At 58.6% G+C, this 22,984-nt stretch overlaps 1 protein-coding gene across 2 annotated transcripts in view; it reads right to left on the bottom strand.

Annotated features, from left to right (window-relative positions):
* The window catches only part of PPFIA4 (PTPRF interacting protein alpha 4), a gene marked incomplete at both ends in the record, with an annotated part of 33,760 nt that extends 10,989 nt beyond the window's left edge, over nt 1–22,771 (bottom strand). For both annotated transcript variants that reach the window (XM_082494359.1, XM_082494360.1), the window contains 16 exons: nt 116–151; nt 388–628; nt 1,064–1,269; nt 1,527–1,668; nt 3,949–4,040; nt 5,400–5,462; nt 6,968–7,099; nt 8,311–8,394; nt 9,016–9,150; nt 9,264–9,410; nt 9,856–10,077; nt 10,521–10,616; nt 12,188–12,262; nt 12,858–13,022; nt 13,152–13,253; nt 22,535–22,771. In XM_082494359.1, coding sequence (XP_082350485.1) covers nt 116–151; nt 388–628; nt 1,064–1,269; nt 1,527–1,668; nt 3,949–4,040; nt 5,400–5,462; nt 6,968–7,099; nt 8,311–8,394; nt 9,016–9,150; nt 9,264–9,410; nt 9,856–10,077; nt 10,521–10,616; nt 12,188–12,262; nt 12,858–13,022; nt 13,152–13,253; nt 22,535–22,771 — 2,175 coding nt within the window. The remainder of the gene's footprint in view (nt 1–115; nt 152–387; nt 629–1,063; nt 1,270–1,526; nt 1,669–3,948; nt 4,041–5,399; nt 5,463–6,967; nt 7,100–8,310; nt 8,395–9,015; nt 9,151–9,263; nt 9,411–9,855; nt 10,078–10,520; nt 10,617–12,187; nt 12,263–12,857; nt 13,023–13,151; nt 13,254–22,534) is intronic.
* Nucleotides 22,772–22,984: the final 213 nt, after the last annotated feature.

Below are 22,984 nucleotides of genomic sequence, written 5' to 3'. Positions count from 1 at the left end.
CCTGGGGTCTCCAGCTCCATCCCACGCCTGCTGCACCCTGACCTGGTGTGGACAAAGCCAGGAGCAGGCTGGAAAAGGGGCTTGGACAAAACCCAACGGGATGGGAGCCACTCACTAGCAGTTTCCTCCGGTGCTTCCTCAAGTCGCTGGGCTGATTGCAAGGGGGAAAGCGAGAGAGACACAGAAAGGGGGGCAGTTAATGGAGAACCCCCGCGCAGAGCAGCCCCGGGGCCAGGCGGGACAGCCTGGGAGACAGCAAATGTGGGCACCCCCGTTCCACATCACCCTCCCGCACACCCGTGCGGACGCTGCGGCCCCGCTCCCACCCCAAGCAGTCATGGGCACAACCCTCTCCAGCCCCCCCATCTACCCCGTGCTCCTCCTCACCAACGTCATGATCCCCATGCGGTCGAGGTCCTGAGCGGCACTGCGGGAGGTGAGCTTGGGGGTGGAGCGGCCGCTGAGCGGTGGGGACGAGCTGGCCAGGGACAGGGCTGTCAGCGAGGTGGGGATGGAAGCCCTTTTGCAGAGCTGGGTGAGGTTGAGGCCCTCCATGCTGCCGCTCGTGACGCGGGTCTCCAGCTCCTCCGCGCGGAGCTCGGTGGATTCCTTCTCCTCTTGGATCATCCTGAGGAAGCAGGAGGGCTCAGGGCTCCCAGCTCCCCAATTTTCTAGGGAGTCATCTCACACCTCCCAGCCATAGGACCTCCCTACCCTGGGGAAATGCACCTTGGGTGCTGTGACTCCCGATTTCCAGGAATGGCAGCAAGACCCCTCGGGATAAGCATAAAATAGAGCTGCGACACACCACAATTTCTTTTAATATTCATGGGGGACCTTTTTTTTAAAGTAATGATCCCTTCTGTGAGCCAGCACTGGGGCAGCTGAGCGACAGGTAAGACCAAGCCCTATGGCTGGATGTCCTGGAGCCATTTCCTTGGCTGAAGCTGGACCGAGACCTCAATTTTAGGGCACGAGCACCTCCTCCCACCGCCTGGCAGTTCGTTTTCCCCCCAGAGCCATTGCAGAGCAAGGCAGTGGTGGGTTTGGCCTTGATCGTTACCTGATCTCCTCGTTGATGGCATCCAGCTGCTCCTGGAGCATCATGGCCAAAGTTTGGGCATCCGAGTGCCCACCAGGGGAGAGTACATCCATGGAGCTGAAGAGCGTCTCGCGGTCATCCTCGTCCACATCTGAGATCTCGGGGTCGCTGTCGAAGGCGTGGGGCCCCGCGGCCAGGACGCTGCCTGCCTGGGCCTGCTCCCACTCCTGCGGAAACAAGGTTCACTGGTCCCACGTGGCACCCCCATGTCTCCAAAAGCCAAACCGGAGGCCTCCACACAACAGTCACACCTCAACACAACCCCAGTGGGGAAACCCTTCCTACCATATTACCTTCATCCACGCACCACGTTAAGGATATTGCCCCATGTCCCCAAGTCAGGGACAGGTGAGACCCAGCATGCAAGGCAAGAGGAGACCCCCAACCCCAACTCTGACCCCATGCGGGCATGAAGATGGATTACCTTGGCTGCCTCCTCTCGCCGGGCGGCGAATCGGCCCTTCTGCGCCCGAGGAAGGCCCGGGGCAGTCCCGAAGGGCTCAGCAGGGGCATGGACCACAGCGCTCAGTGGGAAGCGCAGGTCTGTGGCGCTTCCCATATGGGACCTGGGGAGAAAGAGTCCTGTTGCGGACGTCGCTCCATGCAAGGATGACCCCGTCCCCAGGCTGCTCCTCTCACAGCCCCGGCTGGCTGAGGACAGAGGAGGAGGAGGAGGCCACTCAGGGATGCCCAATCCAGCGGTGCCTGCCTGCTCTGCGGAAAATGACACAAAACCAAGCTCTGGAAAAAGATGCCCCATTGTCCCCACGCTGGCCCTGAAGATGTTCTCACAGCCTGTAGGAAGCTCAGCCCTGGGAGCTGCCCCCCTGCTGCTACCTCCCCCTTCGCTGCAGTACCCACTGGGGCCAAAACCATCCGGCGCAGTGGGTCTGCTGTGAAGCTGTGGGCTCAACAGTCCCCTCCTGACCTCCTCCGCACCTTCCAACATGTACAGCACGTCTTCTGCCTTTCTTCTCCACCCCCATGGTACAGAACAGGGGCCAACCAGGGAGCTTTTCTCTTTCTTTTTATGTTTTCTTCAACATTTTCACGAAAAGAAACACCTGATGAATAAAATCCCATTTGAAACAGCTCTTCCAGGTGTGGGGACATGAGCCTTGTTTGGGATCTCCCAGCAGAAACTGGCTGGGACTTCTTCACCCTCCTCCTCCTCCGTGCTTGGGCTGACGCTGGGGAGCGGGTCCCCACACCAGGCAGAGCAACGCAGCGGCTGCTGTTGGACACGAGGCCACTTTTTGCCACTCGTGGTACTCATCGCATGTCGCCACGTTGCCTGGTTGCTCCTCCTCGCCTTGAAGACCCAACCACTCAGCTGAGCAAAGCGCCTTCCCGGAGCACGGGGTCATTACTCCCTATACGTATTGCCATAGGAGACGCGAGTGGTTTTTTTCATTTAAGATGACAAAAGCAGTTGTCCAAAGCAGATCAGTGCTTTTCCACCACGGTAGGTCTGGTTTGCAGCGCAGATAACAGCTCCGGGCTCCCCACCCCAGCATCCATCCTACCGAGCCCAGACAAAACCGCTAACGCGAGCAGCTCGGCTTGGCGTCAGCTTGGTGTTTGCAGACGAAGGCACAGCCCAACTTTCCAGGGGATTTAAGCTGCGGAGCCGCTGACAAGCTGCTCCCGAGCTAAAAACAGATAAAGGCACCTTAGACAAAAGCTGACATTTCAGCTGGGGGATTATTCTGGCCTCTGTAACTCAAGCTTTCTGCTGATTTATCCTCCAAGAAATAAAAATAATAATAATAAAAAAAATAATCATCCATCCTGTTCTTACAGATCCATACAAAGAGGTCCCACACACGCTCCAGACATTCCTCTGGCACTCAGCTGTCCTTCATGCTCACAAGTTCTTCCTGGGTCTCCCCGTTTCTCCTCTCCATGACAGATATGGGGCCTCCGGGCCTTCTCCTCTCTGCCACAGCTGCCGACAGATTTAAAGCTGGTTACACCGGCTCCTTCCACCTTTTCCAGCCTTCCTGAGAGGAGAATTTTCCCCACTGGTCCTCACTCTCATCGATCCCTGGCTGCCTCTATCCCATGTTGAAAGCGCTCAGGAGAGGATGTGGTCTTCCAGGCGGCCGCAGCAACGCAGTGGGGTACGTCGTAATGGCATTCTCCTTTTCCGACCCCCTGGTTTCTCGCAGCGGTGTATGTCGTAATGGCATTCTCCTTTTCCGACCCCCTGGTTTCTCGCAGCGGTGCAGAATACCCCGGTTGGTGCCGGAGGCTGAGACCCGATGGACTCACCTCTTCTCCTGGTGAGCTGGGCTGGGACCTCCCCATCTTCCAGCTGACTTTAAATGAAAGGGTGTGGGAGGCCCATTGTAGAAAGGAGGGGGAAAAACGGGGGGGGTGGGGTGGTGGTGTTCATTCTCCTTTGCCTGCCAACACCTCAAAAGAGATTTCTCCTCCTCCACCAGCCCATCCCCAGCGCACCACAGGGCAAAAGGCGTTTGGTGAACATCCAGCCTTGATGGAAAATTAAGCCCTAAACCCTTTCTGCAGAAAAAGAAACGACGCTTAGCGTTTTTTTTTGCCCTCAGAAAAGCAAATTTTTGGGGCGTTCAGTTGGGCTGGGCTATTCTCAACAGCCTGTGTCCCACCCCAGGACAAACCCACCGGCGCGGGGACAGCGCAGCCGGAGCTGACCCTGCTGCCATGAACCACCCCGCAGCCCTGCAGCGAGGCTCGGTATAACCAGAAATGCCTGACGCCAGCAGCATTTTGGGACCCTAAAAGCAAAATGCCCTCAACGCCGTGGGTGCGGGACGGCAGCAGGGCGCGCGCAGGCTGGCGGGGTCGGGGCGGGCGGCCCTTACCTCGCGTGAACGCTCTCCACGAACGTCCCGCTTCTGGTCTTGAGCTGATCGACCTCCAGCCTCAGTTTGTCGATCTCATCGGACAACCGTCGCTGTTCGGGGTGAGACAAGAGACAGGCAGGGGTTGGTTTTGCTCTGAAAAGCAGCCAGGTTTGGGGCAAGCCACATCCTTAGCTATTTCCAGGTTGACATTCCCTTTAAAACTCCCCACCCCAGGTTTAAAGCACCTTTGACACATCGGTAAAGAAACAGCTCATGCAGGCGGCAGTGAATGACGATGTTGGGGCGATGCCGCGAGGGGAGGAAGTGATCACAGGCCAGACAGACAGACACACGTGTGCTGGAAGCGATGCTGGTTTGGGAGATGAAGGAAAATCGGTCCCACTGGGAGGCTCTGGTTTCGTTCCAGACTGCACGGGCGCGTTCGCCTTGGCAAAGGGCCGGCAGCGAGGCACCCGCCAGCCAAATTTAACGCTGGTCCCGTCCCTCCTGCTGCCAGCCCCGTCCTCATCGGCAACCTGTGCCCGCACTAAGTGGCCGTGCCGTCCTGCGGGAGATGCGAAGGGGGAGGCTGCGGGAGGGCAGGGAGGAAGGGAAGACGGGATCCTCCAGGCAGAGCAGGATCCGGTCCTGTGGGCAAAGGGGCTGAAGGCGGGTGGGCAACATGCAGGCAGCGTCAGGCAGGTCTCCGAGCTTTGCCTCTGCCTGGAGCCCAGCAGCCATGGCAGGGAAGCGCGAGCGGTGCCCGCGCATCTGGAAGCATCTGGGAAGAGCAAAGCCCTGGGCAAGGGGGAAAGCAGCCCTCCGCTCCCCCCCCCGCCCCCCCCAACCATGCACGAGACACGGGGCGCATCCCAAAAAGCTCCCGTTGCTTCAAAAAGCTGCACCCCTCCAGCTTTCCAGCACAGGCCGACGTAGACTCCTGTCGCAGACCCTACGTAGACGCTTTATCCGAGAGCAGGGGAGGCGCGAAGACCTATGGGGCCTTCTGCAAGCTGGGTACGGAGCAGATCCTCCCCCCAGTTCGAGTGAGGGGGTCGAGAAAGCTTTGGGGGTGAAGGGGACGTGGCTGCCGGAGCAGCCCCATCCCTCGCAGCCAGGCTGAGCCAGGGAGCGCTGGGGTAAACCCCCCTCTAGACACGGGGGCGAAACCACCCCAGCCTCGCTGCTCGTCCTCGGCGGGGGGTCGGGGATGGATGGAGAGTGATTAGAAATACGGAGACGGGACTGAACGTGCCTGTTAGGGAACCGAACCGGGGGTCTCCGGGGAGGTGGGTGGCAGCTTCCGTCCAGCCACTGCGGGGGTTAGTTTGTGGCCTCCTGCTGCTGGGCGCTTTGGGATCCCAGCTCCTCCGAAACTAGGGTATTTTAGGAGGCGCGACTGCCACTAGCCGGGGATTAGGAGTGAGGAAGAGCAGTCACTAGGGCAGGCTCCCTGCAGCGGCATTTACCTTGTCGTGCTGGTGTTCCTCTATCTGCTTTTGGGTATTTTCCAGCTCTTGTAACAATGTGTTCTTTGAAAAACCAAAACAAAAGAAAAGGGAACAAAAACAGGAAAGAAAAAAAGAGAGACCGTTTAGAAAACGGCCGCCCGGTCTCCCGGGAATGGCCAACGTGGAATCGCTGCGTGGACGGTATGACAGACGCCTGGCAAGGAGGGATGGCAATGGGTCCCTGACCTATTCCTCACCTACCTGCTCGCGAACCAGTCTTCTCTGCAAAGCTCCTGCTCCTCAAGCAGGGCTGCCGTAGCTCAGCTCCTGCCCCACACCAGGGCCAGGGCATGGCCACGGAGGGCAAGCGGCGATTAGCGAGTTGATGGGCAGGGCTCGAAGATTAGGAAATGCGTCTGAGAGGAGATCAACTCCTCGAGCAGCTGGATCAAGGGCAAAAATGTCCCCTGCATCTAAGCTAGGGAATAGGCAGGGGGAAAAGAAGATGCGTTTGCAACTGCTTAACCCAGTGCTCTTTTTTTGGGAGGTGCTGGCAGCCAAACAGGATCATTTTCGCCCACGAATACCTGGGGAAACTCTCTGGGTGAGCCAGTGCCAGCAGCAGGCTGGGGAGCAGATGATGCCCCTTCGCAAGGTGCCGCCGCTCGGGTCCCTGTTGCTTGTTGGGGTGGGTATTTGGACTCAGCCAAATGTGTTGGGTCCTGCTCTTTATCCAGAGCTACTCAGACCTATCTTCCGAATGACTGGACCCGCTGGCACAGCCAGAGCTGGTTGGGGACAGGAGGTGCAGAGCAGCGGGTTAGACAGACCCAGTCCTGGAGGCATCAGCTGGGGGATGCAGCTTCTCTGTGCTCTGACTTTCTAAGAGGAACCTGGTCTCTGCAGGAACCCAAAGAGAGGTGTATTATCAAGGCCTGACCTCCCATTGGCATTGCGAGGTTAATCTTTGCTCTGAGCCACCTGCTCTCCCAGTTAATTGCATTCCTGCTGGGGCAGCAGCAACTCCAGCTGGCTCCTCCAAGAGAAGCCCGGTTCCCCAGCAGGAGCGGGGTGGGAACCGGGAGGCTGCTCCTGGACTCTGCCCTGGCTTGGAGAAGGCACATCAGTCCAGGCTCGGGGGACAGGAAGGTTTCAAGGCAGCGTGTGGAGGGGATGGGCAAGTGGGAGAGGATGAAAGCTGCATTTTCTCCTGCAAAATGCAGTAGGGTTTTGCTCTGACAGCCGGGCGCAGGCTGCAGTCGAGGCTGCGGCAGAAGAGACACAGGGAAGCGAGGGAAACAGAGCGGGACAAATCCTGCTGCTGTTGGAGGTGAAAGGTGGTGGGGAGTGGGTCTCACCAGGCGAGGGCTGGATGGAGGCGAGGGCGCGATGCAGAGCACGCTGCCCCGTGCTCCCGCCAGCCCCAGCGCCCGGCTGGCATCCTGCATGTGATCATTTCTCCCATCCCTGCACAGGTCCTTCCAAACTCCTGCGCTGTGGCGGCCGAGGCTCCGCGCCAAAGGGGCTGCAGACCCCTCAACCCCTCCCCCAGCCCCTCAGAAGACCCCCTGTCCCCCAGCCACTACCTTCTCCTCCAAGGCCGCCATCCGCTCCTTGAGGTGCAGCTGCAGCCGCTCGTTGGACTCGCTCAGCAGACGGTCCACGGTGTCCGAGAGCCGCTTGTTGTGCTCCTCGTTCATCTTCTCCCGCTGGCGGGCCTGCAACGGCAAACGGCGACCGGCCACCTGAGATCCAGCAGATCTGTTCCTCCTGCCACAAGGGGCTCAGCGCCCTCCCGCCATCCCCGTGCCTGCTGGTGGTGTCAGAGCTGATCCACCAGGCCCAGCTTTTGGGGACAAATCCGCCCCTTACAGCACAGATCGGACCCTCTGGTGGGGCTCTGCTGTCTCTGCCTTTTCCCAGCCAGGGATGAACAGGAGAGAGGGCAGGATCCAAAGAGATCCTGCCTGCCTGACCCTCAAGAAAGCTTCACCTGTGCATCTGCCAGGGACAGCCACACTGGAAGCACATTCCAGACCCCAAAGGGTGCTGATCCACTGGATTTGCAAACATCTCTCCAAACGTCTGCTCCAGGCCAAAATAACCAGGGACTCCTCAGGGGCACACGCTGTAATGTCACCTGGGTGACCTGAGAAATGGGCATCACAACCTCCTGCGTGGACACCCCAGCCACTGGCTAAGGAGCACAGCAGGGATTGTGTGTCCCGTGACACAGCGGCCACATCCTTTGCTGCCAGCGCCCATCGGTCTCGCCCTGCTGCTGATCCAGGCTTGGGGGGGAAGAGCAGATGGAGCTTTCTCCTCCATCCCGCATTTGGGGTTCCAGCTTGCCCCGGGAGGTGACGCTGGGAGGGGAATGGATGTGGCATGCTAACAGCAAGGCTTGGAAGCCTGGGAGAGGGGGAAATCACAGCAGAGTGTCATCAGCTCCTGGGTGACTCTAGGTGAAGAGATCCTGGATGGAAAAGGATTAACTACAAGGGCATGTAGTGATAGGACGAGGGGGAATGGCTTCAAACTGGAAGAGGGGAGATTTAGAATAGATATTAGGAAGAAATTCTTTCCCGTGAGGGCGGTGAGCCCCTGGCGCAGGGTGCCCCGAGAAGCTGTGGCTGCCCCATCCCTGGAGGTGGTCAAGGCCGGGTTGGACGGGGCTTGGAGCAACGTGGGCTGGTGGGAGGTGTCCCTGCCTGGGGCAGGGGGGGTTGGAACGAGATGATATTTAAAGTCTCTTCCAACCTAAACCATTCTATGATTCTGTGAATCTATAATCAGGCCCCTCTCTCCATCCTGCTTCAGAGACACCAGCTTCATGGTGTGCCCAGGGACCTAGCCACCGTGGCGAGGTGCAGCCAAGGCCGGATCAGGACCTGCAAGGACTCCCTGGTCCAGGCTGAGCAGCGCTTACCCTGGCCAGCTCCTGGTTCTTTTCCTCTAGCTGGCTCTCCAGCTGCCGGAGGTGCTCCTCGATGCTCCCGTGCCTCTCTTCTGCCTGGGAAAAGCAGAGCAGCCCTCTCGGATGATGCTTCCCAAAACCGTGCGGGTCCTCCTGCACTCCTCCCTCCACCCCTGCATCCGCATCCTTCCCCGGGGTGCTGCGCTCTTTCCCACTGCCTCCATCCCTGCCATGGCTCACTGCATGCCGTGAGCCCAAAACAGCCCTGCTAGCGAGGTGATGGGAGACGGAGGTGCTTGGTGCTCTGTTCTAGCGCCCGGGAAGGGCAGAGCTGGCCGTATCCACACCTCACTCCAGGCCTGCACCCTCCCAGATCCCAACCTGAGTCCTTCTTCTTCCTCCTCATCCCAGAGCGGTCCCAGCACAAGCTGAAAGCCACTCACATCAACAGGGCCATCTCTGCCTTGGAGAAAGGAGCTGAGGGAAGGGAGCAAACCCTGCACGTGCAGGACACGTCAGGAGCTTTAAGAACTGTGCATTGTCCCTGCAGCCGCGGGGGAGGCAGAGGACAGCAAAGCTCAGAGATTGGGAATGAGAGCAGGGTGCCTTGACCCTGCCAGAGGCTCCACAGCTGCGGGGGGCAGCCAGACCGGCCTCTTCCTCTGGTTTCTGTGCTCTCTCCTGTCCCGGCTCTCCCCGAGCACCCCACACGCTTGCCTTGGTGAGCGCGGCGATGCGCTGGGCCAGCTCCGCTTCCACCTCAGGCAGCGTTTCCGCCTTCCGCATCGTCTGCTGCAGCTTCTGCTCCGCCAGCTCCAGCAGCTCCTGAAGATGCCGGGCTTTCTCCTCGCACTGCGGGACAGGGCAGGATGGGTGTCCGGCACTGCTTGTCCCATCCCCAGCACCTGCTTCTCCCTCCCAAACCTTTGGGGTGGTGGGAACTCTTTGGGTCCAAGCTTTGGTACCTGGCGGTGCAGGGACTCCTTGTTGGCCAACTCGCTTTCCAGCTTGTCATTGAGGTCGTGGATGGAGGTGGCTTCTCGCTGGGCTGCCAGGTAGCGTTTCTCCAACGTGGTGATCCTCTCCTCCATGTCCTCTTTCTGAGCCAGGGCCTGGGGAAGCGACGGGGCTGTCACATCCTGATCTGTGACCACCAGTTTGGGAATAATTGGGCCACCCAGATCCTGCGAGGTCGGGACAACCCCCGAGTCCAAGCATGCAATGAAAACCCTGCTCCGCGCAGGAACGAGGGACAGCAGAGTGGGAGATAAATAAAGGGAGAGTCAGGCAGCCACAGAAAACCCTTCTAGCGGGGACACAGCTCACTGCCCCAGGTCTGCAGCACACCTGCGTATCTCTCTGATAACCTCAGGGCAGTCCTGCTGATGGATTTGGGAATTCTCTCCCAAAGGCAGAGGTCTCTTTTGGGAAACCCTGGCCTTCACCCTGCATACAACAGGGGTTACAATCCCTTCCCAGCCCAGAGAACGTGAAAGCTGCCGTGAATATCTCTACAACTGCCAACAGGCTTGGAAGTGTGAGGGGGCAGTGTCTAACCTCTCGGAGGTCCCTCTGGTACTTGCTGCTCATCTCCTCCGATTTGATCAGATCCTTCCTGGCGGTGCCCAGATCCTCCTCCAGCTCGGCGACGCTGGCAGCCAACGCAGAGATGCGCTCCTTGGCCTGGACCACTTCGAAATTCTGCTTCTCCAGGAGCTCCTGCAGCTCCACCACCCGCCCTGCCTCATCGTCCGGGTGGACAGAGCCGTTGGAGAGCCGCTGCAAGGCAGCAGAGAGGGAGGCGGATGCCGGGCTGCCCCAAAACACGGGCTGGCATTGCCCGCAGCTACACAACGGGGGAACATGGCCCCGCAGGGACCCAGTGAGGTGGTGGGGAGTGGGGACGTGGGGCTCTGGGACCCCCTGTCAACAGTCTCCACTAGCCGGGCATGTGGCTTCTCACAGGCACGATGGGATAGGGATGGGTGAGGGCTTCCCAGAGCGTCTCTGGGAAGCAGAGCCCCTAGGAGCATCCAAGCAGGAGCACAAACTCCCCTCCACTCAGAAATGGTCTGTATCCACCGGGAGGGGCATTTCCCAGGGGGCTGGACCCAGGGGAGAGGGGAAAAAAGTTTTCAGCACCCCAGAGCCAGAGGCGAGGGAGTTGGAGAAAGGATGGCCTCGGTGAGCATGGTCAGAGCAGGGGTTTCTGGGGCTCTCACCTTCCAGGGAAGCTTCTGTGCCGGCTCCTTGGGTTCCCTCTCATCCCGTTCACCCGCCGGGGCCTCCCGCGCGGCGCCTTGCTGCAGAGCTGCCACCTGCGTGACAACAGGGCTTAATTAATGAGAGAAAGCAGATGAGACCAGCCCTGGTGCACCCAGGTCCGCAACCCGCTTCCCGCTGGCTTCCCCCAGTGTCATATTGAGCTCGTGCCTACGGCTGCGGGGGGAACTGGAGGGATGGGGTGAAGAAGAGGGGAAGGCAGAGGTGCTGTGAAGGCTCAGCACTGGTGGAGGATGAAGCCACTTCTTGCATGGACACAGTGGGGCTTGCTGCAGGCACGCAAACAGCCGGAGCCCCAGCGGTAAGGTGAGCCCTAAGGGAATAAACACTGACATCGCACCCTGCTCTGCTGGGGGAGGACGGGGAAAGCTCCCCGCAAGGGGACCAAAGGCCAGGCACCGCCTCTGCCCGCTGAGCCTGGGGACGTACCGCGAGATACATCCTGGGAACTGGAAAGAGGAATGAAATTTGGCCAGGCGGAGGCTATAAGGATGGCTCTTTCCTTTTGGCGGTGGTGGCTGGGCAGAAACTTCAGGAAGGAGAGTAGCCAGTAGGTGGAAGGAGGTCATTCTCCCCCTCTACTCTGCACTGGTGAGGCCACAACTGGAATACTGCGTCCAGTTTTGGGCTCCCCAGTTCAAGAGGGACAGGGAACTGCTGGAGCGAGTCCAGCGAAGGGCAACTAAGATGATGAAGGGATTGGAGCATCTGCCTTATGAGGAAAGGCTGAGAGCGCTGGGACTCTTTAGCCTGGAGAAGAGAAGGCTGAGGGGAGACCTTATTAATGCTTACCAGTATCTAAAGGGTGGGTTGAAGGAGGATGGAGCCAGGCTCTTCTCAATGGTTCCCAGTGACAGGACGAGGGGCAACGGGTGCAAGTTGGAACATAGGAAGTTCCGTTCAAATACACGGAAGAACTTCTTTACGGTTCGGGTGACAGAGCACTGGCACAGGCTGCCCAGGGAGGGGGTGGAGTGCCCTTCTCTGGAGGTTTTCAAGACCCGCCTGGATGCAGTCCTGAGCGATGTGCTCCGGGCAATCCTGCTTTGGCAGGGGAGTGGGGCTGGGTGATCTCTAGAGGTCCCTTCCAACTCTGATAACTCCGTGATTCCGTGAGAGCAAAGTTCACCCTCTCCAAGATGAACAGGGCTAAACGGTGGGACAGAGAAGTCCCCATGCCAGAGCCCGAGCAAGGAAGGAAATGGGGGATGCTCAGAGCAGCGAGGTTTGGGTCTCTGCTGAGGCGGGGGAAAAGCCAACAAGCAAAGTCACTCTCAGCTCCCTTAAATGATTCGAGTTCGGGTTGCTTTTGTCAGTGAGATGAACACCAAACAGCAAAACAACAGAGGAAACCTTGCCCGTGAGACAAAAGTTTTCAGAATATTTACAAGGTTTCCTCAAACAGAGGCAAACCTTCATGTAAATAGCAATTTTAGAACAAAAGCCTTACATTAAAAATGCCCAATGCCACTTCTGCAACCTACACCATCATTTGAGGGGCGGTATTTCAGCAAGTTCAACGTGAATTAAAAAATGTAACAGGGAGCGGTCCCAGCCCAGCGGGTGCCCAGCAAGGGCCCAGGGTGGGCTGCCAAATGCCTCTTACCTGCCGATGGGCATCCACGAGCTGCTCCTCCAAGGTTGCCACTCGCTCCAAAGCTGCTCGCAAGCGTTCCCTGACCTGCCGTCATGTAAGATACCAGGAAAAGCCATTATTTATCCGTGACGAGGGTGCCCAGGAACCAGGCAAGCTCCCAGCCCCTTTTTGTCTGGCTGAGAGCTCCGCTGGATTCGTGTCCAGGGCACAGGCTCAGGGATGCTCCAGCCCATCGCCTGGGAGGGCAAAAGCATGCTAGAGAGGAACAGCCCGGACCAAACTGATTCTTGCAGAAGACCCATGGATGGGACAGCTTGAAGATGTCTTTTAGCAGAGCAGGGAGCTGCTCAAGGTAAATGAATCAGGAGGAACAATACGAGTTGTAATGCAAAGACTGAACCAGGGTGCCGAACACCAGTGCTCACCACCACTATGCGAGTGACCCAGGTAAGCAAGATCCCCGTCCCCAACAGCCTCAAACCCACAGCATCCACTCGGCAGCACCACTGGCTCCTAAAATAAGCGTGCTGCAGCTTTTGGACACCCAAGACCTTCCTCCTGAGGGACCCCATGGCACCACCCAGCGTAACAACAAAGCGGGAGGGAGGAGGAGGGCTGGGGGAGAAGATCAGCTCTGAGCAAGGGATGCTCAGAGAGAGGTCCCAGCAGCCTGTCTCACCTTTTCATCTAGCGCCTTGTGATGCTCAAAGAGTGACTTGAGCGCCTTGAGCACCTCGACCTCACTGGAAACACCAGATGGTGACTGGGCCTGACGCTTGACCACGGTCATCCTCAGGGACCGCTCATGCCTCGACACTAGGCACTCCAGGTGCTCCAGCAAGAGCTGCAAGAGGGCAAGCATGAGGCTTTCACCAGCCCGGGGGCTAGTGATGCTGGTATCAGCCCAGCAGCCTGCGGTGACCCACATTTCTGGGGACTGAAAGCCAGACAGCAGCAGGTTTTATATGCTTACCCGGGTGTTATTGCGCTCGGCTTTCAGCTCCGAGATCTCCTCTTCCCTCTCCAGGAGCTGCTCCCGGCACGCACTGAGCTCCCGCGTCAGCGTTGCAAACTCCTGCAGAAATCGGGGCACGGCTGTGAGCGTGGAGACAGAGCCAGCGTCCCAGCCCCACTGCCGGGGACCTCCAGCACAGAGCATTTCCCATCCAAATCCAACCAGTGAGAGATGGGGACACCAAGTGGAACATTTAGAAATCAGTTGAAAAGCACAGCCAGGCTGGGAGATGGTCTATTCCTGGCTTCCCTGAGTTCTTTGGACAAGGAGAACACAGCATCCCAATATTTATCCATCTGGTTTGATGTCCAACAACACAAGAAACTGCTCTACAGCTCTAGAGGCGCTCGATGGCATTTAGAGCATCCCAGTCAAGGCCACCAGCATGCTCCCTTCCCCGCTGTCCCCTTGACGCAAACCAGCAGAGCACCCACCTTGGAGCATCCCATCAGGCTAAAACTCACCGCAAAGCCCCAGTCGGCCAGGATGGGTCCCCCGGCCCCAAGCCAGCCTCTGCCATGGCACAGGACCTGGCGTCATCCAAAATCTCCTTCCAAAGGGAAGAGCAAGATCCGCCCCAGTCCAGCATGTGGGGACCCACCGAGCTTCTTATGGGGCACCCCCAAGCCCCAAATCCCAGCTGCGAGAGACGGGGCACAGCAGCAGATGTGGCAGGTGCCACCAGTCCTTGCTCCAGCCCCCACTCCCTCCAGGGAGGTGACAACCAGCAAGGAAGAGCCACACACGGAGCGAGGCCAAAGCAGAGCCGCAAAGCCAACACATCCTTTGGGACAGGATGGGCTCCTCAGAAACTGAGCAATCGCACTTGTGACTGTGTCGGAGGCGAAAGGAAACCCGCTGTGAAGTTCCTAGGATGCAGGAGAATTCATTTTCCCTTAAAAAAATGAAAACCAAGCACCTGGGTTAGCCCAGGAACACCCTCCCATTGCTCCCAGTTGCTCTTTCAGCTGCCAAGCGGTGCCAGGCCTAAGCGACATTTTGCAGCTGGGATTTTTTGGGGTGAAAAATGCAAATGTGGAAACGCTTCATGAATTTACACCAGTTTCACAGTGTTGTTGAGAAGAACTGAAAAAGGAAAAGGGTTTCAGAAGAAGCTGAGAAGGATTTGACTGAGCATTAACAAACCAAATTTTGACTGGGGGCTGAGAGCGGTTTTACAGCGTGAAATTCTCTTTTGCTTCAATTTTCAAGTTAAATAAATAAAACCCCTTCAAACAGAAGCAAAACGGTGAGGCTTAACTTGAATCAAATGCTCTGCTCAGCTCACAGTGAAAACCTCTCGTCACAGCTGACGTTCCTCCAAGAAATCAAGAGCCTTTTAATCTGTTTGTCCCAACTAGATGTTCCCTCCCCCTTCCCACCCCAAACTGCTCACACCGCTGCGGCGTATAGCCTGGGGTTGGTGGGGACTGTGGTGTCACTGGTGATGCTGAGACATCACAGCAGGACAGGACCTGAGCATGCCATAGTCTCGAGGAAGAGAGAGAGTAATCACGGCAGTCGAAGTCAGTCATCGTCCCTATAAATAGCTGCTTTTCTGCCCATCACCGTGTCTCAGGGCTGCTGCCACCTGATATCCTCACCCCAGGGCCTGAGTCCCCCAGCTCCTTTCCAGCCCCACTCCTGCCCCATCACTTCCCCAGGGACCACTCCAACCCTGGGATCATCCCTGTCCCCATCACTTCCCAAGGGACCACTACAGACCTGGGATCATCCCTGTCCCCGTCACTTCCCAAGGGACCACTCCAACCCTGGGATCATCCCTGTCCCCATCACTTCCCAAGGGACCACTCCAGCCCACAGGTCATCCCTGTCCCCATCACTTCACCAGGGACCACTCCAGACCTGGGATCATCCCTCTCCCCATCACTTCCCAAGGGACCACTCCAGCCCACAGGTCATCCCTGTCCCCATCACTTCACCAGGGACCACTCCAGACCTGGGATCATCCCTCTCCCCATCACTTCCCAAGGGACCACTCCAGCCCTCAGGTCATCCCTGTCCCCATCACTTCCCAAGGGACCACTCCAGATCTGGGATCATCCCTGTCCCCGTCACTTCCCAAGGGACCACTCCAACCCTGGGATCATCCCTGTCCCCATCACTTCCCAAGGGACCACTCCAGCCCACAGGTCATCCCTGTCCCCATCACTTCACCAGGGACCACTCCAGATCTGGGATCATCCCTGTCCCCATCACTTCCCAAGGGACCACCCCAGCCCTCAGGTCATCCCTGTCCCCATCAGTCATCCCACAAATTGGTCACAGCCCCCCAAACCTCCATCACCAGCCCCCGCGATGCCCAGGCACCATCCCACGCTTGCTCTTGGACCATCCCGCAACCCCCCAAAGCGCATTGAACCCCACCGCAGAGCGGCTTCCCCAGGAGATCGCTGTGCCGCCAAGCCTTTCCCGGAGCCGTGTTCTCCCAGCCGTGGGAATTACGGCTCGGCACAGCCCAGCAGCACACACACACGTGTGCGCTCAGCGCTGGGTTATGCAAGCGCTGCGTGCAGGAGAGAGCAGCTCGTGAGCATCCCCATGGATTATTTTGGGGCTGGGAATGCCGGTGAGCGGAAAGCGTGTGAGAGCGACAGCGAGAGGTGCCAGATTAGGTGTCCCTACACCGCTGGTGGCTTCAGCTTTAGGGATATGTCACTCCCTTTGGTCCCTCAATATGCCAGGAGACAGGCAGCAAGGCTTACGGAACTCAGCAAAAGCATTCTCACAGCCGTGATGGCCCCAGAAACACCTTTCCAAGCCCAAGCTCTAACGGCGTGTGACACATTGGCTGTGGACTCTCTCCCAGCACCAGGGCAGGAATCCGGTAGGATCCAAAGCCCCCAGATCTGCAAAGGGTGAAAACCTTTTGCTCTGCCCCACGGCTGGCAGAGGAAGCCAGGGCTGTGGACGTGGGGTGTTCTCCCCGCTGGGGTGAACAGGGCTACGTGCAGCGTGGGACGGACGGGACAAGGCATCGGGGGCAGCGAGGGAAGAGGGATGCCACGTTGGGGGCAGTGATCACCAGCGCGCAGCCCTCCTCGCCCCGCGTCGCCGGCACAGCCCGCCGGGGCTGGCCAAGCTGTACAGATTGCGCTCGCAATCAGGCTTTCATCCCGAAAGGCAAGGGGATTAATAGAGAGGGAAAATCCACTGGAGAGAGACAGGCAGCCCCCACCCCGACCAGCCCGATGCAATCCACGGGTCAGCGGGTCAAAGCGTGGTGGTGGCTCCGCTCCCGGGCACGGCACAAAGCTCCCGCTTGACCCCATCTCATCGAGGGGCTCCTCTCCGAGCCCTCCACCCCACCAGGAATGGCTGGCCCGATCCAGGGCTGTGCATGCCAGAGAGGCTGCCCGGGCTGGAGCATCCCATGGCAAATAAGAGAGAGCATGATAATTGTCGTTTCTTGGGAAAAGGCTGAAAAAAGGAACATTTACCACCAAAAATAGCAACACCCCTGCAGCAAGACGGGACAGCAGCAGGGGTTAGCTGAGTACACAGGGCTGGGGGCACTTGCAAGCCTGATTTTGATGTTTTGGGAATAAAAATGTAGGAATAAATCAATCCAGCACCCGCCTGTAGCTACCTCCATCAGCCCCGGCTGTGCCAGGCGTCTGCCCCGGCGCTGCCGCTTTGCTTCTGGACCACCGGCGGGCATCAAGCGAGTTTGGGGACCGTGAGGACAAGCTGTCCCCAGCTCCCGCCTACGGTGTCACACCGCGGAGCACAGCTTTCACCCCCATCCGCAGGTACGCCGTTGCCTTAAGTTCCACCAAAGTGGGGATAAAGAAGATCTGGATGATTTTCCTCTGCCCTGGCCACGGCCAGGAATCTCCCAGGAGACGCAGAGGCGCCTGCCCCCTGCTCCGATAAGCTCTCAAACTAAGCAGGGACACCTATAAACGGATTAGAAAGTGAAGGAGAGGTGCCTGATCTTCAGTCAAAGGACAGGGAAGAGCTGGATGGAGGCCAGAAACCAGCTATATGGGGACAGCTGGGAAAGCAGGGAGAGGTTTAGGAAGCTCAGGGGGAGGAGGTTTGTGGCATGAAAGAGCTGAAATTCAAAAGTCCTCAGCCCAGAGCCATCTTCTGCCTTTCCCCGTGCTGTCCGCAGCACAGACAAGGATGCAGCGAGATTGCAGCAAAGCGAGCAAAATTCCCCCGCCTGCAGCGGAAGCACGGCCACCGCTCCAACGCACCCGAGCCTCAGGAACCAACTGGCTCCAGCTGCGGGATTAATGGCATTTTAAAGCCCCTAATTGGAGTGATTGGTCCTGACGGGCTGGGCGTGCGACGGAGGGGGATGTGGGAAGGATGCCCGCAGCGGGAAATCAGTGCTGCTGACTCAGCACACGAGGGATGGAGCCCCGTCCGTCTGTCTGTCCATGCAGGGTGTCAGCAGACCCATCACCTCGGTTTCTCTTTACTGCCCCGGGAGCAGTGCAGAATTACGAGAAAGTCCTAAGTCACAGTCGAGGGGATAAACAAAACCCCAGCAGTGCGTAGCACGGGATTACGAAGATTAAATCCTGCAGGGTAAACCCAGGGCTTCGACCATCACCCACCCTCAGCACCGAGCAGCGCGGTGGCACGTCCTGGACCTCTCGGCCACAGCACCGTGATTCTGCGGGGACCATCCATGGGGAATTGGCGTCTTCCCCTCTCAAAACGCAGTCAAGATGTGTATTTCCACCCAGGATTGCTCGAGGAGGAGCATCGTGCAGCTGAGCAAGCAGGAATCCAACATCTCAGCACCCTGGTCTTGTGGCAGGGTGGCCAGCTCCAAGGGTTCAATGCTGAGCTACCAGATCCCTCCATCCTTCCCCAAAATCTTGAGACACTTTAAAGGTCTCCCCCAGTGGGTGTTTTCCCCCGGCTCAGAGCTGCTGGGGTTCCTATTTTCATGCTGCTTTTTGCAAGTGTTAACTCCAGCTATATTTTTAAGTTAAATAGGAGGAATTTGGAGTGATTGTTTGATGCCAGGACCCTCCTCAGCTCCTGGGGAATGTCCAGGCAGCTCGAGGACTCTTTGGGGGTCTGCCCACTCCCCAGGCAGCCCCAAGCAGCCCAAAGAGGCAACCAAGAAGCAGCAGAGCAGGGCCTGCAAGGAAGAACTGCGGGAGACCTCCACGGCCACCGGTAGCCCTCGGCACAGCAGCCCCCGTGAAATCTGGGAGCCTGTTGTCCCCCTGACACACCTGGGGACGCAGACTCCTGCCAAACCCCCGAGCCCCGGCAGGGCAGGGAGAAGTGCCATCCCATGCAGGACCCCGCTCCGGGAACACATCTGGATACAGCTGGGGCTGCTGAGAGCTCCCCGGGCAGGGCTTGGTCCTGGGCCACATGCCCCCTGCGCAAGCAGGGAGGGCAGAGGGATTGGAGCCGAGAGCTTTCAGTCCGATTAAGTTGCGTTCAGCGCTCCCACATGAATAAATAAATCATGTAAGAAGCATTAAGGCAGCTTAGTCTCCCCAGGAAATCGCCCTAGAGTTCTGCCTTTTGGGGGCTGAGGGATGCCCCCATGGATTAAGGGGAGGGATGGCTTGGGCACATGGCAACGAAGCCCCACATGGGCAAAGGGGAACGGGAGTTACAGGCAGGAGCATCGCTGGAGCATCTCTGCCTGCCCCATCCAGGGATTTTCCCCGATAAGCACATCCCCTGCCTGCCCCATCGATGGCTCTGCCGGCACGCTGGATCCCATCCCGTCCCACAGCAGCACCCAGCTGACACTGTGCCCTGAAACGATGCAGAGTGTCGTGTCCCCCTGCCACCATCCACCCCGTCCACCCCGGGCAGCAAGTCTTCCCCAGAGCCGGGGCTGGGCTCTTCGGTGACACTGGGGAAGGGCTGTCAACCTCGTGGGGGGCCACCGATGAGCCTGGGTGCGCAACTCTGCCCCAATTAAAGTGTTTCTTCAAGCAATCCAGCTTGAATCCCGTCCCAGTGGGGTCTGACGCATTGCAATAAGCTCCTGGGCAAAAGGGCTCACAGAGAAGGAGGAAGAGGATGGGGCAGGCCCGTGGGAAGCCCCCACGCAGCATCCCGGGGAAGAGACCCGCCGCGTCCCGCTTACCTGGTACATGCACATGCTGGGATTAGTCCCATTGGGCAGGTGAGCGCCTTTGGGTCTGCTCCCCGCGTTCATGCCGAGCCCTCATCTCCCACGAGGGCGTCCAGTGCAGCCCCAAGGGCGAGAGACACAGCGGGCACCGGGGGCCGCTGTGCCCGGGCGCAGGGTCCCCCTGCCCGGGCAGGGACAGGCAGGGCAGCGGGAGGCAGCGGGAGCTCAGGGAAATTCCCCATCTGCTGCCCACCCTAATCACATCCCTCGCCGCGCTGCAGGGAGCCGGAGGCAGCCCCGGCCGGAGCAGGGCACCCAGTGGGCTCGTGGGTGCAGGCGCTGCCACCCAGTCCCTCTGCGCTGACCCAGTTTGCTCCGTCTGCACGCCTCCCGTGCCGAGGCACCGAGGACCCTTTATTGGAGCAGGAGTGGAGACTAAATCCGCGCGCGGTCCCTTAATCCGAGGCGGCCGCAGCGGGGCGGGCAGTGTGCGCTCAGGGTGACCTGGCTTGCTCTCTCCGTGCGCGCTGGCTGAGGAGCCGGGAGCAGAGGGGACAGGAGCCCCCAGCACACGGGATGTGGTGGTGGCCCTGCCTGCACCCAACACTTGGGCACATCTCAGAGCATCTCTAGGGGCAGAGAGCCACTCATCCAGGGGGACTCCAGGAGCTCCTGGGGAAGCACTGTCGGGTGTTTTGCCAAAGCAGAGCCAGGACCACCCCGGCTCTGCGGATAGGGACATGGGCTGCCGTCCTCCTGAGCTGCTTTCCCCTGTTCAGAGAGGAGAAGGGACACTGAGAGCTGGCAGCCACCAGCCCAAGCTCTGTCCTGGCTTGTGCCACTGCTTTGGACCCACTGGTTATTTCCCATCTCCCCGGGGTGCCCCAAACCCCAGCGCTTGGGTAGGGCAGGAGGGTCTGAGGTCTCAGCATCAGCACAGTCATAGAATCATAGAATTGTCTAGGTTGGAAGAGACCCTTGGGATCATCGAGTCCAACCATCTACCCTACTCTACAAACTTCTCCCCTACACCATATCCCCCAACACCACATCTAAACCTCTCTTAAACACACCCAGGGATGGTGACTCAACCACCTCCCTGGGCAGTCTATTCCAATGCCCGACCACTCTTTCTGTGAAAAATTCTTTCCTAACGTTCAGTCTAAATCTGCCCTGTTGGAGCTTGAAGCCATTCCCTCTTGTTCTGTCATTAATTACCTGTGAGAAGAGACCAGCACCAACCTCTCTACAGTGTCCTTTCAAACAGTTGTAGAGAGTGATGAGGTCTCCTCTCAGCCTCCTCCTCCTCAAACTAAACAGTCCCAGCTCCTCCAACCGCTCTTCACATGATTTCTTTGCTAGGCCCTTCACCAGCTTCATAGCCCTCCTCTGCACTCGCTCCAGCACCTCCATATCTCTCTTGTATTGAGGTGCCCAAAACTGGACACAATACTCAAGGTGTGGCCTCACCAGTGCTGAGTACAGGGGCACAATCACCTCCCTGCTTCTGCTGGCCACGCTATTTCTAATACAAGCCAAGATGCCGTTGGCTTTCTTGGCCACCTGGGCACACTGCCGGCTCATATTCAGCCCCTTGTCAATTAGAACCCCCAGGTCTCTTTCTGCCAGGCAGCTTTCCAGCCACACCTCCCCAAGCCTGTAGCGCTGCACGGGGTTATTGTGGCCCAAGTGCAGGACCCGGCACTTGCCCTTGTTGAAACTCATACCACTGATGTTGGCCCAGTGATCCAATCTAAGTCTTTCTGTAGAGCTTCCCTATCCTCCTGGGAATCAACACTCCTGCTTAACTTGGTGTCATCTGCAAACTTGCTGATGATACACCCTATGTCCTTATCAAGATCATCAATAAAGACGTTGAACAGAAATGGTCCCAACATTGGTCCCAGTCGACACAGACATAAGCATTCGAAGCCTCCTGCTTCCCTGGCTGCTGGGCTCCTCGCTGGCTCTCCCCACATCACAACCACAACGGTGTGGTGCCAAAGTCCCCTCCATATTCTGCTTCCCCCAAGTCTGGGCCCTGGGATGCCGTGTGCTGCCCCACAAGACCCCACGGGGAAGGTGGGCAGCTCATTTCCACCCTGCGCAGCCCTGCGACACCGATCCACCCCATCCTCTTCTGACCCGAGCATCTTTGTTTGTGGAGGCTGAGCTCACGTCCAGGTCCATCTGCATGTGGAGGAACCGGGAGCAGAGCAACACCAGGATCTCGGCAGAGCCAGAAACCCCAGTGGAGCCATAGCAGGTCCCGATTTTCCCATGCCCTGAGCTGCTTTGCTCAGCACAGACCTCTGGCAGCCTCCCGGACGGCTGCCCGGCCACTCTGGCTCAGGGAACAAATGGGCCCATTGCGATGTCCCAATCCCCACTCTGGGCCCGGCTCTGCCTCCACTGTCCCCTCTCAGGACCAAGCTTGAGACAAAGTCCCATCGCCCACCATCGCCCCACTGGGCAATGGGGCTGATGGAAAGGATTCCTCCCAGCAAGGGCAGGGGCAGGGAGCAGGGGCTTCCCTCCAGCAGCGGGGAAGGAATGTGGTTCATGTCCCCATTCAGGGACTCTCTAAGTCCCAGTGGGGATTCGTGAAACCAAGGACTGCCTGACGTCCCAAGGAGCTGGTTGGAGGCAGCAATGGGGACTCGTGAAACTAAGGACTGCCTGACGTCCCAAGGAGCTGGTTGGAGGCAGCAATGGGGACTCGTGAAACCAAGGATGGCCTGACGTCCCAAGGAGCTGGTTGGAGGCAGCAATGGGGACTCGTGAAACCAAGGATGGCCTGACGTCCCAAGGAGCTGGTTGGAGGCAGCAAGCCAGATCTGCTACCCAAAATGCGTTGTCTCCTCCCTAAGGACTCTTTGGTGCCAACGGGTGAGCGCAGGCTCTGCGTCTGCCTCCCCGTCGCCCTGCGGTGTCCTCAGGAAAGTTTTGCCCCTTCTTCATACCCATTCCCCTGTGCAAGAGGGGGGGATTACAATCCCATCCCTCCCCGTATGGACTCACAAACCAATGAGGGGTACAAAGGAGAAGGGCAGATGTCCCAGCTGGCTGTGGCTTGGTCTGGGAAAACCTATGGCTTTTACTATCGGCATGAGGGGTGACGCACCGGCAGCATCACCGCTATCCCACTAAGCCAGCCTCCCTAAAGGCATAAGCTAAAAAACACATCCGAGCGGCTGATTGCCCTCGTGTGCCTCATTGAAGGCTCCTGCTCATCCCAGGGCCAGTTCCTTACCTGTGGGAGGGCCGAGTTGAGCTGCCTCTGGAGCTGGTCACGCTCCCGTAAGGTCTCCTGCAAGCGGCTCTGGGTGACAGAGAGCGTCTCACGGGTCTCCCGCAGGGTGTCCAGCAGCTTGTCCCTCTCATCCAACATGTTCACCATCAGCTGCTCGAAGTCGGCATCCGCCTCGGAGCCCTGCGGGGGACCCAGAGGGTCCCCCTCGCTGATGGTGGGCATCACCTCACACATCATGGCGGGGTGTGACAGGCGGGCAAAGGTCCTGGAGGTGCCCGGTGGGGCAGGCAGTGGGTGCTGTCGAGCTGCAGGGCCCCGATCACATCGCTACGGGCTCCTGCAGGTCAGGGGAGCCAGCAGTGGAAGGGGTGATGGGGTGGTGAAGGTGGAGGGAGACCCCATCCCTTCTTCTTGGGTGCTAAACAGAAGCTGGCATCACTCTGGCAGGGA

This window comes from Vanellus vanellus (assembly GCF_965231255.1).
Source record: "Vanellus vanellus genome assembly, chromosome: 23".
Classification (NCBI taxonomy): Eukaryota; Metazoa; Chordata; class Aves; order Charadriiformes; family Charadriidae; genus Vanellus; species Vanellus vanellus.
This window is presented reverse-complemented; position numbering and strand designations above follow the sequence as displayed.